General features: G+C 34.6%; 1 protein-coding gene across 2 annotated transcripts in view; it reads right to left on the bottom strand.

Annotated features, from left to right (window-relative positions):
- Positions 1-19,231, bottom strand: part of LOC141657444 (putative calcium-binding protein CML21) — a 98,302-nt gene that overhangs the window by 52,759 nt on the left and 26,312 nt on the right. For both annotated transcript variants that reach the window (XM_074464693.1, XM_074464692.1), the window contains exon 4: positions 15,536-15,710. In XM_074464693.1, coding sequence (XP_074320794.1) covers positions 15,536-15,710 — 175 coding nt within the window. The remainder of the gene's footprint in view (positions 1-15,535; positions 15,711-19,231) is intronic.

Below are 19,231 nucleotides of genomic sequence, written 5' to 3'. Positions count from 1 at the left end.
ATCAACACAGGTCCTTTATAGCGTATTTTATCCTCACCCATGCGCATCCCGGGAACCTTCCCAGGAGGTCACCCATCCTAAGACTACTCTCAGCCAAGCACGCTTAACTTTGGAGTTCTTTTGCATGGATGACCATAAAAGATAGTGCACTTTGTTGATATGAGTAGTACTTCCAATCATTTTAAGCACTAGTCATTTAAGCCTATCACTGGACCTTTTCAATTAACGTGGGATGTTATAGTGATGATTGTATAATCGTGTCTCATTCAGATCTTTGGCATGTTACATATTTATTATTACGTGGTGTCTTTTATTTATCTATTGAAGCTAACGTGTTTTATGTTCGTGTAATTGTCGCCTATTTCCGAGGTGCCCTGTATCAATCCATATGATAACTCTGATCATATGGGGAGCAGGTTGAGTACAAGTTGTTTTGGTGTCACGCGGAATATTGCGTACTTTGATAGTTGATAGATAACATAGATGGTAGTCAAGTTGTATAGCTCACTTTTATTTTATTCCTTCTTTGTTTTGTAAATCACTAAACTTGTTATTTATATAAAGAGTTTCTTAATTTTAATTCTGATTTCACTGCCTCGGGAAACCGAGATGGTAACATATGCCAATTACCTTGACCGGGTAAGAAGGGGGTGTTACAAAGTGGTATTAGAGCGACGATTTCGGAACCTAAACCAAAGAACCAAAATGAACCTAGGAGTGTCTATTAAAATGAACCTGACATGAGTACAATAGAAGGTCGGTTTTGGATGAGTAGGCGCCCGTATATCAAAACTAGTGACTATTGTCTCGGATAGTCACTACGTGGGTGGTTATGAGTATCAGTAACGCTATGTGAATCGTGTTCTGGTTTCATGTATGTTATGGTACAGGATGCATTCTTATAGTGTACGTTTTATATGACATGGGATATGATAACTTGTAGAAGTCGGGTGAAAGAACTATGTGTACAACATGTTTCAGGAAGGATTGTTGTCTGTGTGTGTATGCATGAGGGACATTAGCCCTGAATCTTTGTATGTAGATATCGTATGCGTGTTTGAACTTGTTAGTGTCATCGTTTAAGCATGAATGATGATGATTGTTGGTAGAGTAGTTATGAGTCTGAAGGTAACGTGTCAAACACGGTGAGTATGATGCCTTATGATGCTAACTCAGGAATTGGTCACTAATAGTCGGCGGAATCCTGAATCCTTCTTTGTTTTGCAGGGAAACCATAGTTCAATTTAATCGAGAATTAAAAGCCGTAGAGGATCACACGAGAGAGTATAGGGCCACACTCGACCGAGTAGGGTAGTACTCGACCGACTAGAACAGTCACTCGACCGAGTGGGCATATTCAAGGTAAACTTCTGGAAAATGGTCACTCGATCGAGTGAAGATGTACTCGACCGAGTGCCCTCAATACTCGACCGAGTTCCCTCAATACTCGAACGAGTGAGTCTGATGGGTTGAGAAACTCGTATAAAATTTGCTTTTTTCTTTACCATACGTTCTTCATTTCTACCTGAAACCTTATAACTCCAACATCAAAATTTATCTAAAAATAATTTCAAAACTCCATTTTGTGATTTTTTGTTTGGATTTCACTTTGCTACTCCACTTTTCTACATCCGTCTTTTCTAGTTTGACTATGTAAGTGTGTTCATTTTCCCGAAATTGATTTTGGTTAGATCTACACATATTTGTACAATTTTTACCAATTAATTGCATAATTTTATTCAATTCATGTTGGTAATTAACTTTCTACATCATTAATGTGGTCAAAAAAATTAATTTTTATGTTAAAATTTTGTCCACCATGGATGATTTGAAAGCTTGTGTTCTTGAGTCAATGCTTAAAATTTGGTGCTTGTTGTTCGATTTAATTGACCAACAAAGGCCTAACCTTTGTGGTTAGTGATAGAACTTGTCTTTCATGTTGAAATTTCATCTTTAAAAGTTCTTCTTAAATTTTAATAATATGGGAAAACCATGCCCAAATTTTGAATTTTCATGTGTAAAACTTGGTTAATTATGTTATAATTCTACCTTCTTTGTTAGTAAAGCTACGCACCGTCTTACAACGAAATTTTGCCTTATAATTTTGACTAAGACTCTCGAAACTTCTATGAGTCACGACTAAATTTCTATTCCTACATCTCAAACATGGTTTAATTGTTTCATGTGAGAGTTAAATTCTTCACTATAATGTCTAATGAAGTCTTAGAATGCAAATTTTCCGCCATAAAGACAAAAATGTTTTGAAAATGGGTAGTATATGTTCTCTTGATTATATTTCGAGGTGCAAACTTGGTTGGTAATTTAATTTTTCATGAATTTTGAAACAATGACAATTATGCTAAAGTTTTGATTTTTATGCTCTTAACATGGTTTGCTTGTCTCATGTGATGTTTATCTTTCACTACAATGGCTGGTGAAGCCGTAACTTGAGGAAATTTTTCATCTTAAGACGCAGAATTTTCGAAATTAGGTAATTAGTATACCCGAAATTTTATTTCCATGCTTAGTTATAACTTGGATTGCCTTTCTTCACAGAAATGAAGAAGAGGCTGCGAACCACGATCATCTTCCCAGTGAAAGACAGAGACAAGATTTGGATTCAAGGACTTTTAGATTTGAACTGAAGGTGTGTGAGACTGAATAAAGGACGACGGAGGTGATTGGGATCGAAGAAGATGAAGGTTACCTGGGTTTTGTTGTCTAAATTAGGGATTTGGTCTATCTCGATTTGTTATTCCTTAATTTGATCAGTTGTGATGTAAGTGTGTTTTTCTGTTGTGGGCTTAAAAGTCTGGGCTGGAGCTGTATTGAGTTAGGAAGTGGCCTGCTAATGGCTGGTCCTTTCTCAAATGTATGGTTACTTCTCTTTTTGATAATATATTCTTACATTTTATCAAAAAAAAAAAAAACTTGAGTTAGAAAATTTATTTGAAGGTTTCTCAAATTTTCGAAAATGTAGAAGTATGCCAAATAATTTTGACTCTTATGTTCATTCTTGAAATACTAGTGTCGAGGTTGTTAAATGTTTATCATCATCTTAATTAGAATTGGAATGTGGCATGATTTCACCAAGACTTCTTTTCCCGGAAAACTTGTGTATAAGTAAACGTTATTTGAATGAAAACTCATGTCAAGGATTAATTTTTAAGTGTTGTTACTGATTTAAAGCGTTTGGGAAAATTTCTATCCATTCCAAGATTATTTGATTCTTACCTCTTCTGTATCCGTTCCGGAACGTCTTAATTCTCATCACCCCACCCGAGATTCGACATATTAAATAGGGTGTCATGGCATGTCGAGGCCATCAAGGAATACGAGAAGCAGCCAAGAAAGAGATGCACGCCAAGAGCAGGTGGTACCTCTGGTGATTGAACACCCGGGATTTCCGAGCATAGGGTTGAGTGTGAGCCGAAAGGATGATTTTCTTACCCTGTCTGGCCTTTAGACCTATGGCTTCGACAAGCTGTATGGGGTTGAATAGAGTCATCAAGTTTGAGAATTTGGGAACATTAGGAAGATATGTTAGCCCATGCAAAGCTTCGAGTTGAGTAAGATAACCATGAGAGACAACTTATAAACGATGAGTGGTGTGTAATCAAAATGGGATATTTAGCGGTTGTTCGGACTCATAAATAGTGAACGGGGTTTGAAGGGCATGTCATAGTGACCCTTGAGTATGATTTGGGGATTTTGGTAAGCAAATGTTTGAGTGGAGTTTTGTGGAATGATAAGGGAATATATAGGTACCAATGAGTGAAAAGAAAGCGATGACATGAGTTGCTAATAGTAGTGAGATTGGACTTAAGGAAAGGTGTGAGTCGAATAGATGGTGACAAAGATTTATGAAACTGGAATATGAGAGAGAGCATTAGGATGAGAGACGTGTTACGGATTTTGCAAGTTTTGTAATCCAACATTCAATAAGGAATTTGTTACATGTTTCGGGCGAACCCTTGTGAGGAAGTCGTACTGTCGGTCGTGACGCAAGAGGGATGAATTTGAGTTTTAATGGTTCGATATATAATTGTGGATTTAGTGCTACCAAGCTTGGTTTTCGCGGTTATGGGACTAAGAGCGTAATATGTAATGCATATAGATTCAATCATGGAGTTAAGGCATTTAGATCACTTGTGTTATATAGTATAACCGTTTAATTTAAGTATGTATACATGGAAGTGTGCTAGTGGTTGTGTGGGACTCTGGCCCTATGAGTGGTAGAATATATGTTTTTTGTAAAGTTGCCTTCTAATCGTTATATGAAACGTACATGTTGTGCGTCCTAACCTCGTTGTAATGTTTATTTGGGTGATGATGTTGTTATTCTTCCTTGAGAATAAGGGGTCGTTAGGGCCGTGTTCATGAGTTAGTGTGAGTGTTGAGTATACCGATGTTACTATTGTGTCGCACTACAGTGTGGTTGTTGTGACGATATTATGATACATCACCGGTTGTAGGGGATGAGATGGAACGGTTGCGAAAAGAACTATGAAATAGTATGTTTATGTTGGTACTGTGTCTCAAACATTTTATCTTAATTATGTTGTAATGATTGCCATAAGGCCAAGAGTTTTTTTTAAATTCAGTTATCCGATGGTGTATTAGTCACCATTGGGGTCTATTAGCATTTGTGTGATGAAATAAGAAGCATGGAAACGGGTTTGGGAACGAAAATCTCCTGGCCAGGTGACACTCGACCGAGTGCACCCTGCACTCGACTAAGTGCCGCATACTCGGCTCAGTGGCCTCCTACACTCGACCGAGTGGTCTGCTTCGACCCTTTTTTTTCAATAGTCGACCAAATATTGGTTGTATATAAACCCTTACTTTCACGGTTTATATTGGTCGGTTTGTGTAAGATGAACATGATGACCCCATATGGATGAGACCTTGTGAGTTATTTACATTTGACCATATTATGTGGCTTATACTATATAAAAGTAAATTTTAAATGAAAGTCGCTATTTGACACGTGTAATTTGATGGCAAAGGGGATGTGATAAGCTTGCATGGTGCATGTTACCTACTGTGATTTTATTTTGTGATAACGATGTTCATGTCATGCGATGGGTGAGAATTATGTGTCATATAATGGTTATTTTCATGATTGAGTATTGGAGCCTTCCTTATAAGCAGAAGTGTTCGAGTATGGAAATACATGTGTGATCATGTGGGGGATTTGACGCGGTACATGCGTGACATGGTGTATGTGGAACATCAAAATTTTGAATATGATGAGTCATATTACGAGTACTTTTGGCGTTTCTTAATTGTTTCATGGAGTCCGTATATTCTTGTGATTTTAATACACACACACACACACACACACACACACACACACACACACACACACACACACACACATATGCGTGTATCACCAACGGCAGTTGGGCGTTAGTTATGAAATTAGAACGTTATACCTCAGATTTGACTTCGTGCTTTGACCTTCCGGATACCCATAGACTATGACTTATATTAATGGCATTATGAATATACGAGGTTTTACCTTAGAGTTGTGTAGGAAAGACCTACGGTTAGTAAACCCAGGAAGGGATGGCTTGTGGCGTTAGATAATGAGTCCTTCGAGAAAACATTATGAGGCTTGACAATTGAACTTCAGGACGAAGTTCTCTTTTAGGGGGAGTAAATGTAATAATTTGGAAATTAAGGAAAGATAAAGTACGAAATGAGAGGAGGTAATGCAGTTGAGCAAATAAATTTGGGATGTGTACGATAAATATGTGTGGTTAATAAGAGTGATGATGACAATAAGAAGTTTGACGGAATTTACGATAGAGTAAAGGACAGCGGTAATGGGGAGAGAGTATTTGAGAACCGGTAATGAGACTTAAGGGAAGGTTGAGGAATAGTTGTGAAAAGAGAGTGTGAGGTGAACTTCGGGGACGAAGTTTATTTTAAGGGAAAAGTGTAATACCCCGTAATTTGATATAAATTTATAAGAATAACTTATGTAATTCAAGTAATCAATTAAAAAGGTATTTATATTAATAATTGCACATAATACGATAATTAATAATAAAATAATGAATGAGTCGGGAAGACGAGTTGAGCCGAATATTTGAAGCATAATAATAATAATTACAATAATCCTAATAGTAATTGTAATTGTATTTGTATAATAATAGTAATAATATAATAATTACATAGTTTCCTAATACCGCTCTATATGACCTACCTTGTCAATATAATACATGATATGACCTAATTAGAGACCTTATTCACTCATAAAATTCATAATCTCAAAATAAAGAGAAAGAGGGAGATTTTAGAAGGGAGAAAAGGGAAGAACTCAGCTTATATTATCGTCTCAAGGTAAGACCGTCTTATATTATAATTTATTTATTTTGTAATTGTTATAACTTGTAAACTAGACCACCGTATGACAAACTAAGACCGTCACCATGACCATGGATCATCAGGGTTTGACTTGGACCCATCATTGACCTTCGTTGACCGTCGGGAATGGGTGTTTGATGGGTTGTTGTATTGGTGTTGCATTCACAGTTTATGTAGGTTATGAACCTTGCCTTGACTTGTCTGACCTGACCTGGGCTAGGGTTGGTACCCGTGGGAAGGGTCGACCATGGTGGGTGACAAGGGTGGTGTCTCGCCGGAAAATCGTGTGAGGGAAGAGTGTGTTGTTGTTGACTAGACCACGGGAAAGGGCACGGTTGATATTTAGGGTTGGCTGGGTTGTGGGAGGTTAGTCAACCACTTTGGGGTGGTCGTGGGTGGTTGTTGTTAGGGTTTGTGCAACGGCTTGCCGGAAAACAGAAACAAGGGAATTTGCGTTAATGTTGTTGTTATTGGTGTTGTGGGCGTCGTGAGTAGGGTAACTAGGGCATGTTGGTTAGCCGTGACTGGTTATGTCGGTTCTGGGGGAGTTGCAGGTGGTGGCTTGTGGGGTGGTTGCCGGACTTGTCGCGTGTAAATTGTTGTTGGTGGTGTCGATGGTGTTGGTTGGCTACGGCGTGTTTTTGTGGCCATGTGTCTGTGGGATGGCGGTGGTTAGGGTTGGCTGAACCCATGGTCATGGGTGGTTGAGTTGGCGGTGAAAAAGGGTGGTGGTAGTCGTGAATAGTGCTGTAAACCGTGAGTTATATATGTTGCGTCGGTCTCGTGTGTTGTTGTTGCGGGGTTAGGGCATGCGTTTAGGAGGGGCTCGTAAGGAGGTTGGTCGTGTTAGTCTGGGCTGGTGGTGCTGTGGAAGGTGGGTGAGTGTGGAGGCTGGCTAGGTGATGGTTAGAAGTTGGGATTTTGGGGTTGTTGTGGGTGTTGTCGTGGGTGTGGGTTTGGTGTGGGTTTTTGGTAAAAGTTGTGTTGCGTATGATATTCTTATTATTTTATTTGGGTCACGTTTAATATTGATACGGGTTTTTAAGACGTGCCCTGGTTACTAATTTACGTAATAATATAATTATTATAGTTAATGAATAAATATGATAATTAATAATGAAATATAAATAAAATATAAATAATAATAATAATGGTATATTATTTATCTTTAGGTGACGGACTTGTTGAACGGGTTTCTTGAAGGATACTTTTTAGTAGATTGCATTATTTGTATTTGCTTGTCAGAATGTCAGGTAGGAAATTCCTACTCAACTCGGGTTTTATTATTAAGTGAACGTATATTCAATTGTGATGGTTGATGAGATTAATGTTAATATTGGGATTAATTATTGGAGATGGAGTATATGTGTATGCTAAGTTATTAACGCAGCCGTATGACTGGATTGTTATTGTTCATTATTGTTGGTTATATATGGTGTGGTGCGATGGTTGTTCAGTTGAGCATTACACGGAGGGTGTTACTGCCAGTTATGCGTAGCGAGTAATCGTTGCTGCCAGATGTGCATAGTAAGTAATTACTACTGCTAGAGATAGTTGTGCATAGTAAGTAATTACTACTGCCAGGTGAGCATGGTACGCAAGTACTACTGCCAGTTGAGCATAACACGGTGTTAAGGGTGTTGTGCTACTGCCAGTGACGTACGTGAGTTGTATGGATGAAGTGAAGAGAATTCGAAAGATGTCTATTTTGGTTGGAGTATTATTGTTGTTTAGTTTATTTCTACTCAACCTCGTGGTTAACTATGTATTCGTGAACACCTGTGATGAACCATAATGGGGAGAAGATTTGACAGGTATTAAAGATTAGCTAACTTGGGAGCTATTGGATGCGTGAGGACTTGGCCTGTCTACCTAGAAGTTTAGACCACATAGATTATTTGATCACTTAATTTATTTCCGCTGCGAGTTGTACTTTAATTTATATTAAGTCTTAATTGGTTAATTTGTAATGAGTATGTAATCACTGGAGTTTTATTTAAAGTACTGTGGCTTGTTGTACTTTGTTATTCACTACTTCGGGAAACCGAGATGGTAACGCTCTCATTTACTTGGGATATCTAGCTAAAGGCTCCTGAATAAATGAGGGTGTTACAAATTAGTATCAGAGCCAAGTTCTTTCTTGATTAGGTGTTAAGATCATCATATCTTGACACCGCCGATTTTACTTTAAAAACCTTTCCTAAACTTTTGTGACACAATTTAGTTATTTTTAAGGAGGGTAGATTATAATACCCTAAAATTTTCAAAAGAGTCTCAATTTTCTTTAAATCCGAACTTTGGGACGATCTTCCTTTTAAGAGGGGAAGATTGTAATACCACAACTATTCTTAAAAACTTATTTTAATATTTTAATTTTAATAAGACTTGTTAGAAATAATTGCTTAAACTCATTTAAATTATATAACAAAATTTTGGTTGTTTATGTCTAATAAGCCGATTCACTTTAAACCCTAATTTATACCAAACGCCCTTTTGTTTTACGTACACCATCTTGCCTCCTTTCCTTATTGTCTTCATCACTATCAGCCTATTAAACCCATATTTTACTCTTAATCCTAACATAAGTAATTCTCGTATATTGCTCATCATCAGCCATGCATCCTTTTATTTGGTTGTCCGTAGAATCAGCACCATCTACCTTATTTATTTTCATGTTCATATATATTTGGTACGCTTTCAAATGAGAATTTAGAGTAGTTTCTTAATATAATGGTAACATGATTCTAGTGATCCTATTATTATTATTATTATTATTATTATTCGAGGTTATATGAATTACTTGCTAACTGTTATTAATTTATTACGAATTTTATGTGTTGATGTTATCTCTGTTGCACTATTAGTAATTGATTCCTGCACTAATATTTTATATCAATAAGCTTATTCTTCTATTTGGGAGATGGGTTTAGCGTTCATGTAGTCGGTGTTGATTTAAAATAGTTATGAAGGTGATGTTTCTGACATTGACAATACTAGTGTTTTTAATGGGTCAATGATGATGGCTAAGAGATGTTTGTAGTGTGTCATTATTTTAACGATAGGCAAAGAAATTTGTGATAAATGAGTGTGAAAGCAATTGGGACAATCGTTTGGTATACAGCTTTTGGACGAGATTGAGATGCTACTATTTATTTGTTTAACCTTGTCAAGTTACCGAGATTCTTATTGTTTCCGATAGTGTATTTCTTGGATTTTGTCGCATTTTTGTTGTCTTTTTTCTCTGACCTTGACTCGCGGGTGAGTAGCTTAGAATTTTACTCACTCTAAGTGTTGAGCAGTTCTCTAAATGGAATATTTAACGATATTGATATTAAAATTAAGATTGGTTACTGGTATTGAGTTATCGGGGGCCTATGTGCCGAGTTATATTTACGGTCCAGAGTGACCATGGTTATTGAGTTATGTTTTGAGTTTAAAATTGATATTGAAATGGAGATATTGTTTCGCGGTCTTACCGCCAGTTTACTCACCCCTTGTCCTAGTCTTAGGGTTGACGATAAGAATACGATATCTGGTTGTTTCAGAGTATTTTATTATGAGACGTAATAATGAGTGAGACGGAGTAATGAGTTAGGATTGTTTAATTATTGGTACAAGAGAGTGTGTTATATTACGAGAATAGAACGGAGTTGGTTTGAGCTACTTATTAGTAATGGGGAGTGTTTTTATTATTCTGGTTGTTTATTTTTATTTTTACATGTCTGTGTTTCCACGCCATGACCAAAATTAGGCTACATACATTGAGATATTATCTGTTACTCAACTTTCCAGCTGGCGTGTTTTCTCCCTTTTGGGCTACTCGTCATGGGAGGTAGATCCATTTTGTCTTCTGATTTTATTTCAGGTTACTTCCGCTGTAGTTCAAAAGACTTTTATTTCAAGTGGAGATTTTATTTAAAGTTTTGTAAAAATTTTGTTTCACTCTATACTTTTCATGTAAGAGAAATTTGTAATAATGAGACTGTCTTTGTTATGATTCCAATTTGAAAACTGTAATAACTTGAGATATAGATATGGTATTGATATGATTCCAATTTGAGGTGATGTCTTTGTTCTCTTACAGTTACAACGGTAGGTCACACACGCCCAAAATGACCAAGAAACGAGTGAGATATGACTATTTTACGAAAACTGGTCATTGTTGAGAACTCCGTTGCACTCGACCGAGTGAGGGTCACTGGATCGAGTGAACATACGGAATAAGGAAATCCTAAACCCTTATCCTCATTCATTCTATCTTCTTCCTTCTCACTCCAAATCCTCTCCTTTCTCTCTAAAACCTCCAGAAACAAACTTTCATGAGATTCAAGCTTGGTTTTGGAGATTGATCACCTTCCTCTTCATTCCTTCCACCTTGTAAGTTGAGATCTACCCTTTTATTTTCAGTATGAACCCTAACTTTTGGGGGTTTTGATTTAGGTAATATTTAGTAATTAGTGTATGTAATACAGGTAATTGGTGGGTAGTAATAAAGGATTTGTGTTGTATCATAGTGTAGTATGTATTGTGATATTTTTTTGTGGTATTGTAGGATAAGACAGTTTTATGAGATGGATCTTGCTTATGTTGGATTGCTTATGGAGTATGCTAAAAGATAGGTTAGTCCTACTTGTTTTCAATAATAAGAGGCTTTGCATGTGTTATTATCGATGTGTTGCATTTATTATGATTAATGGGTTATTTATGTTGGTTTCTTGACATTGGTGGGACTTTATTGAAGCATGATAATGGGTCATTAACATTGGTCTTATGTTGTTAATAGAATTGCATAATAACATGTTAATGTGAAAATGGTATCATGAGACATGTTGGTAATTGTAATTATTGAGGAAACTTTATGCTTGAGATCTCGCATATTGTGATAGATGTGCTATTGTGGACATTGGAGATTGTTGGTGGTGGTACTTGGTAGTTGAAGAGACGTAAGACGGTCTTACGCTTGAGTCGCCTCTTAGAGCTTCCAACTCCAAGAGGGATGTGCACATTAATGATTTGAGTATGGAGGGACTCATGTGGTTGAGGCACGACGTTTGGCAGTGGATCTGGTTGGCTTCCGGACCCGCTACCTATGGGTGTGACCCGTCGTGATAATTGTATAATCGTGTCTCATTCATTTCATTTGGATGATGCATATTTATTTATCACGTAGCGTCTTTTGTTTATTTATTGAAACTGACGTGTTGTGTGTCCGTGTAATTGTCACCTAATTTCGGGGTGGCTTGTGTCGATCCATATTATATTTACAATCATATGGGGAGCAAGTTGAGTACAAGTTGTTTTGGTGTCACGCGAGAGACGGGATGCGCTTTGGACTTGGAGTCGAGTACTTGAATAGTTGATAGATAACATAGATGGTAGTCAAGTTGTATAGCTCGCTTTAATTTTATTCGTTCTTTGTTTTGTAAATCACTAAACTTGTTATTTATATAAAAAGTTTCTTAATTGTAATTCCGATTTCAGTGCCTCGAGATACCGAGATATTAACATCTCCCAATTACCTTGGTCGGGTAAGAAAGGGTGATACACCGACTGTTAGTACAAATGTATAACTTGATATGAGGAGTCAAGCTAATGTAGTGTTCTACATAGTAAAGTCAATCGACTATTGTTACTTAGTGGAGCATGACTGCTTGCTTATAAAAATTTTGCCGCCCTTCAATCAAAAAGGGAGAAAATAGGAAGACTGCATGTATAACTTTATTCAATTTGTTTTCTTAGATCTATCTACATGTTCAAGGTAATTTTTAACTGAGTAGATGATTTATAGAGCCATAGAATCAAACGTCAGGACAGCATTGCGCCACAAATGACTTACAAAAGACTTGAAGGCTACCATAGCTGCATTCTAAGGTAGGATCAGTCATATTTATGGCATGATTGTTGAGATAAGGCTACGATAACCGATATTAAAACTATCTGGTACATATTTTTCATTCCATTATAATGCAGTATATTCTTTTGATTTCATTTTCCTTATGGGAAACAACCTGTTTATTATTTTACTACGAGTGGTAAAAAGGCTAGCTACATCCGACCCCATTGCAAAGCCAGATAGATTTGCGACCAGTGGCCGTTATCTAGGAATCTAGGACGTTGTTTTAAAGACGTGCATATATTGTTCATGTGCTGTGTTAAGTGCCCTTATTAGAGTTAAGTGCATTATATTCTTTATTGCAACATAAATTTATTCGTCATAAAGCTTTCACTAGGGACATACATAATAGAACACCGAATATTATTCTATCATGATTAAGGGGTTGTTTGGTTGACAATGGGAAGATGGAGTTCCCATGAAATAAAATTCATATGATTTTGCAATTCATGTGAATTGCAAAAAAGTTATTTGGTTGGGATATGGGAACACAATTCATGTGGGAAGTTCCACTTACCAAGGGAGGCTAGGTAAGTGATTTCCTACATTATGTAGGAATTGGAGTTCCATAGTAACTTCAACTTCCCATGAATTGGGTAACCAAACAAGACCTCAATTTTGCACTTCCTAGGAACTTCCAATTCACATGAATTTGGAAGGCAGCCAAACAACGCCTAAATGTTCATAACAAAGGGCCATAGCAACATCCTTGGGAAATGGCTAATTCGATGCTTTTCATTATAACTAAAACCTCCGATATATACTAAAAAAAACGTAACCTCAAAAGTTTTTACTTCAAAGTACATTCTCACTTGGATAAGGAAACCAATGAGACTATCTTTCATTTATCTATTATCTTTCATTGAGATATAATCTTCTAATCCCCCTATTACTAAGAGAATAAAAATTCTCTTAGTTTCCCTCCAAAAGATATCTAAATAAATAAGGTAACAAGTAGAAATAAAATTCATTACATTATTATCTTTTCAATTAATAAATTCTTATAATTAAACTCTAATCTTTTAATTAAAATTCATATTTATGACCGTTTCATTAAAATTCATAATTTATTATGCACATTTCCATTTCCATTTCCATTTCCATTTCCAGATATTATTCTTATCAGTTACACTCTAAAATTACGCAAACCTGCTTCTTATGCGGTCTTTAACATAATTATTGTCATCACTTACACCCTAAAATTGCGTAAATCTGTTTCTTATATTATCCTTCATCAATTACACTCTAAATATGGTGTATATTTTAAAGGACGTAACAACTTATATGTATTTTTTTTAATTAAAAATAAAAAAATATTAGTCTAATTATTCGTAAATCATCTTTTTAAGTGCGTGGTATACTGTTTTTACCTATTTTTGTTATAAGGTTTATACGTATTTTAATTAGTTTTTAAAATTTTACATCACTTAATTGTAATTTAATGTCATAAATTAGTTTCATGCAATGATATAGCATTATAGAGTTGATTTTTATAGTAAAATAAAAATGGTTTAAGACAAAAATAACTTAACTTTAAGTGTTTTTTGATAGTAATAAACTTTCATTTTATTATAACATTAAATAAAGGTACAATTAATTTATGCAATTAATTTAATGAGAATGTCTCTTTATAAAACAAAGTTAAAAAATACCATGCTGTAGCACGGGGATCTACACTAGTTAACTATAATCTTTTCAAGAAACTCTACATTATAATCCTTTAATAAAAATAACATAGAACGAGTATAAAAACTACTCCCTCCGATCCAGACAGATGGTAACACTTACCTAAAATGGATGAAACACACCAATGGTAACATACCATATTTGGCATGAAAAATGCCTAAATTACCCTTACATCCACTACTTATTTACAACTTTATTATTCATTCACCTACTCATCAACTACTTATTTAATCCACCTAAATTCATGTGGCCCCAATCAAACTTTCCTACTTTACCCCTCACTTTTCCACCTTTTCTTAAAAACCTACTTTTTCCCTATGTTACCATTTGTCTGGATCGGAGGGGGTATAAGTTATAAATTATTGGGCTAAATCTCTTATATGTATTATTATAACTTATTAGAGAATGACTGGACACATACTTACTCCATATTTTTTAAACTAATACTACTCCCTCCATACCAGACCAATGGTAACACTTACCTAATACGGCCATACCACACCAATGGTAACATTCCTTATTTGGCCCACAACATTACCAAATTATCCTTATACTCATTTGATATTTACACAAAATGTCATTACAATATTACATACCCCACCTACCAACCCACAATTAAACCCACAATTACATACCCCACCTATTTTTTCCCCTCTTTACCCTTGCTTTTACCCTATTTTCTTAAAAACCCCATTTTTTTTACCATGTTACCATTGGTATGGTATGGAGGGAGTATTAGTTTCGTAACAAAAAAAAAATTGTTTAAATTAATTTGAGAAAATTAAAAAAATAAAATTATTAATTTTATTATAAAAGTATTTTCATTAAAATACATATTTCATGATTTAACTCAATTCTCTCTTATTATTTTCCAATTCATATTATTTTCTTAATATAAAAACAAAATGGGGTAAAATATGAAAATTTAATAAGTTGTCAATTTAAAATCTGTAAGTAATACACACACAGAAAAAAGAACAATATATATACCATGGATGCATTGTGTGGGATCTTTACTCGTTATTAACATTCAAGAAATTATAGATACTAAGTTTGAACATAATCATGGATGCGGTATGATAAGTAGCTCTTTGTCATTCGTAGTCTACGCAGACATTTTCTAATATTCCCTCCATCCCATTATTGTCCTTCTTGTTTTAATAGTCAAAGTTTAATAACTTTGACCATATATAAGTACTCTCTCCTATTTGATTTGTTATTCCCCTTTCTCTTTGGCACATGGGATAAGGGAATTAATTTGGACTACACAATACACATGATCCCACATAAAATCGATTTTGGATCACATAAAGGTATCCAAAAAAGTGAAAAGGAAACAAAAGTGGAATTGGATGAAAAAGAAAAGAAGAACAACAAATAAAATAAGAGAGAGTATTAAAATAGTAAAAAGTAAAGTATGACAATAAATATTTACATTCATCATGACAAAGTCTTTCATAATTTTTTTTAATTATATGTGTATAAATGGAGAAAATCAAGTTAAAGTGATGTATTCGAGACTGTACAATTTGAAATACGAAAACTATCGATTAGAAAATAGATGAAGAAAGGTACACATACCAAATCTTTTCATAGCAATTTGTCCCGAAGAACGTTCACCATTGGTAGTTTCATGAATTGCTTGAACCATCTCAGTCTTACTGACGTAACCATCTTTGTTTTTGTCCAAGAAAGCAAATGCGTCGACTAAAGTGTCAAATGTTGTCTCCAAGTTTGGTAAGCCCATTCGACATTTCTGGTATATATAATAAAACAATTAAAGTATAGTTAGAACATTACCAAATTCGGGATTGTTAACTCAATGTGAAATAAAAGGTATTCCCTATGTTCTGGTCCTTTATTTACCTATTATATATTTTGGTGTCTCCTTTATTGATTACCTTTCTATATTTGGAATGTTTTTGAAGGGTAATTTGATCATCCACTTATATAACCCATTATACACTTGTCATTTAATAACAATATCAACAAATGGTTCCCTCCTCTCTCCTCCGGCTTTGGGCCAAAACAAAAGGTAAGCAAAAGGATGGGAGGAAAGAAGTAATACATTAGCCAATTGGAGAAAAGAGAGAAAAAAACATATGCACAAAAAGTATTGGTGATATAGAGATAAAAGTTGTTTAGTTCTCGGCTCGTGTGATAATATTTTTCCCTTACTCCAAATTCCGTTTCAAACGAAACAATTTTCTTATATTGAATAATCATTCTAATCTACCCATTTACAAAATATTAAAAATAAAGGAAACATTCTTATTTTCACAGGTCTATATTTACAAAGAACATCATTCATTTTTACCTTACATTATTTACTCTCTTATGCTTTATGTGTATCATCCCCAACAAAGAGTTCTAGGTTACAACTCGCACAACAATGCGTTTTACCTTTGATTTGGCTTGAATGTTTTATAAAATAAACGGCCACATTAAGGTGTAAAGGTTAAGGCCAATTTACCAAAAATAACCCAATTTATAAAGTATTCCGAGAATAACCTAACCGCTAACACCCGTGAATTTTAATTTAAGAATTTGACTAAATTAAATAGTTATTTTATTATTTTATTAGCCTTATTTTATAGAAATTGCCTTTTTATTGTAGTTGTGTAGAAAATGTTAATAGATTGCCCATATAGAGCTTACAATTGGATTCTACACAAAATCTGACTGAAAACCGAATCACTTAGTTAATGGGTGAAGCTAAGTCAGGTTGGGCCATAATATGAGGTTCCAATTTTTCATTAGTCTAACTATTTCATTAGTCAACCCAATCATCCCATTTTCGCACCAAACTTCATCTTCTCTCATTTTCCATCTTTTAAAATAAAAAAGTCTCGTCCTTTCAAACTTCTTAAAGTTTTATCTTTTAGAAGGTAAAGTATCTAATTTGGTTTTCTTGAATTTGTGTTTTAGGAAACAACCTTAATGACCCGGACGCAGATTGCTACGAAATCGGCGATAATTTGGAGGACTTGAGGTTCAAGCTAAGGTAACATTGATGAGTTACTCGATATTACATTGTTTGGATGATAGATCTAGTGAGAATTGATGAATAGATACTACTTTTGGTAGTTAATGATGATATTATGTAAAGTTGTTGTTTTTTGGACTATTTTATATTGAGAATCCTTTTTTATATGTGCTTGTACAATTAATATTGAACTGGTTTCTAAAGTGATGCTTAAACTGAAAGAATTTAATAAAATAGGGCCTTTTTGAAACTTATTACCCAGACTGGGTCCACGTAGGCTTGAAATATTTGAAAACTTGCTTCGGAATCAAGTCACTAAGCCGCTCAACAATTTGCTATAAGCACGATGAGCCCCGGAACGACTTAAGGAAAAACTTGCAACTATGTACGTAGCTAGAATCGAACCCAAGACTTCCTTTCCACAATACTTGCATTAACTGATGGACCAACATTGTTTCATGTTATTAATTAGTGATTGGATATACATGAAGCATTAAATAATCCAAGTCAGTTTATAATTTAATACGTGTATTTAATACCCTTATAAGTTACGATATCAATACGTAATCGCGTTAATAAAGCATGTGAATTTGTTTGGATTGGTGGTTAAGAAGTTGAAATTGGTGAGTAACTGGGATATTTTGTGTTCGACTCCGCTTATCGAATCAAATATTTATATTTTAAATTGTTTGCACAAAGTCGCTCAAGGCTGAGCGTCTTTATGGCATATCACTAAGCACCAGAGCGATTTATTTCCGACGCATCTTCTCAAAAATCATGATCCTACATGGACCCGTTTTGGGTAATAAGTTTTAACTTAGACCTATTTTTTTAATTTCTTTCGTTATGAGCACTATGTTTGAAAAAAAATTCTTAAGCTTCTTTTGGATACATTCACCATGTTAGTACTGATTTGAATGTTGTTTGATGTTTTGAAGCCTTAAAGAGATGTAATATTTGTTATTGAGTGAATATGTGAACAAGATGTGTTGATATTGTCATTTCATCAAGCTTTTGCTCATTTGATATTTTTTATGTACCAAATATGTTGGTCTTTGCAATACCACTCATATTCTATGGTTATAAGATCCTTTGTTTGCGTCTAAGTACAATGTAGACTATAAAAGACTAATAAGAAAGCTTAAACACTTGCATAATGAATTGAAACAATGTCGCTTATATTAGGGTCAACTTCAAACTGCATTAATTAGAGTTATAGAGCTCCGATGGAGGTGATTCAAGTTGATGTTGAAAGCTTATTGTCTAAGCTTTCCAACGCATGGTCACAAGTTTCATTCCGCCCAGTAACGAAGAAATGGCGCTGGGAGTGACTCGCGTGTACTGCGGGAATTCCTGAGCGTGTTTTGGATTTTATGCGTGAATTCTTTTTCATCTTTCTTCTTCCTCTTCGTATTCGTCTTCTTCTTCTTCTTCTTCTTCTTCTTCTTATTTCTTCTTCTTCTTCTTCTTCTTATTATTATTATTATTATTATTATTATTATTATTATTATTATTATTATTATTATTATTAATTCATGTGATACCCTCAAACTTTGTCATTTTGCACGTGGTAACCAACTTTTTAAGTTTGTACACATGTTTTCCTTGAGATTTGAATTTGAAGCACAACGTAACCTTTTTATCGTTTTGAAAATTTTCAATTGCGCATAAATCATAAATCAGAAATCAGAATTGACTAATTTTTTTTCAAATTGATTATCTCTTCGCGGTCTATAGAATGATAAAACGAAAATGGTCATTCAGAAATTTAAGATTGAAAATATGGTTGATTTGAGATTTTTGTTAAAAAAAAAAACTATAAAATGTCAGTCAACAAATTTTTTCCTCAAATCGTAGATTATGAAGAGATAATCACTTTAGGAAAAAAAATTGTCCGATTCTGAATTCCGGTCTAGTAGTTATGCGCAATTGAGTTTCTTTATAGCGACAAAAAGGGCATGCTGTACATGAAAATAAAACATGGAGGGTATCATGTACACAAATTTAAAAAGTTGGGTACCACGTGCAAAATGGAAAAATTTGAGGGTAGCACGTGAATTTTCCGTTATTATTATTATTATTATTATTATTATTATTATTATTATTATTATTATTATTATTATTATTATTTGGTGAAATGTGAGAAATTATATTAAGCTAAAAAAATAATTACAAAGGAATTTTGAGCAATAGACAAGTCAATTACGCATACAAACAAAAATAATCAAACAAATAAGGCCTATATGAAACCAAGAAGCTCATCTAAGCATATTCATAGCACTCCCCATTTG

The sequence above is a fragment of the Silene latifolia genome, chromosome 5 (genome assembly GCF_048544455.1).
Source record: "Silene latifolia isolate original U9 population chromosome 5, ASM4854445v1, whole genome shotgun sequence".
Classification (NCBI taxonomy): domain Eukaryota; kingdom Viridiplantae; phylum Streptophyta; class Magnoliopsida; order Caryophyllales; family Caryophyllaceae; genus Silene; species Silene latifolia.
The sequence above is the reverse complement of the archived record's forward strand: the minus strand, read 5'-3'. Positions and strand labels throughout refer to the sequence as shown.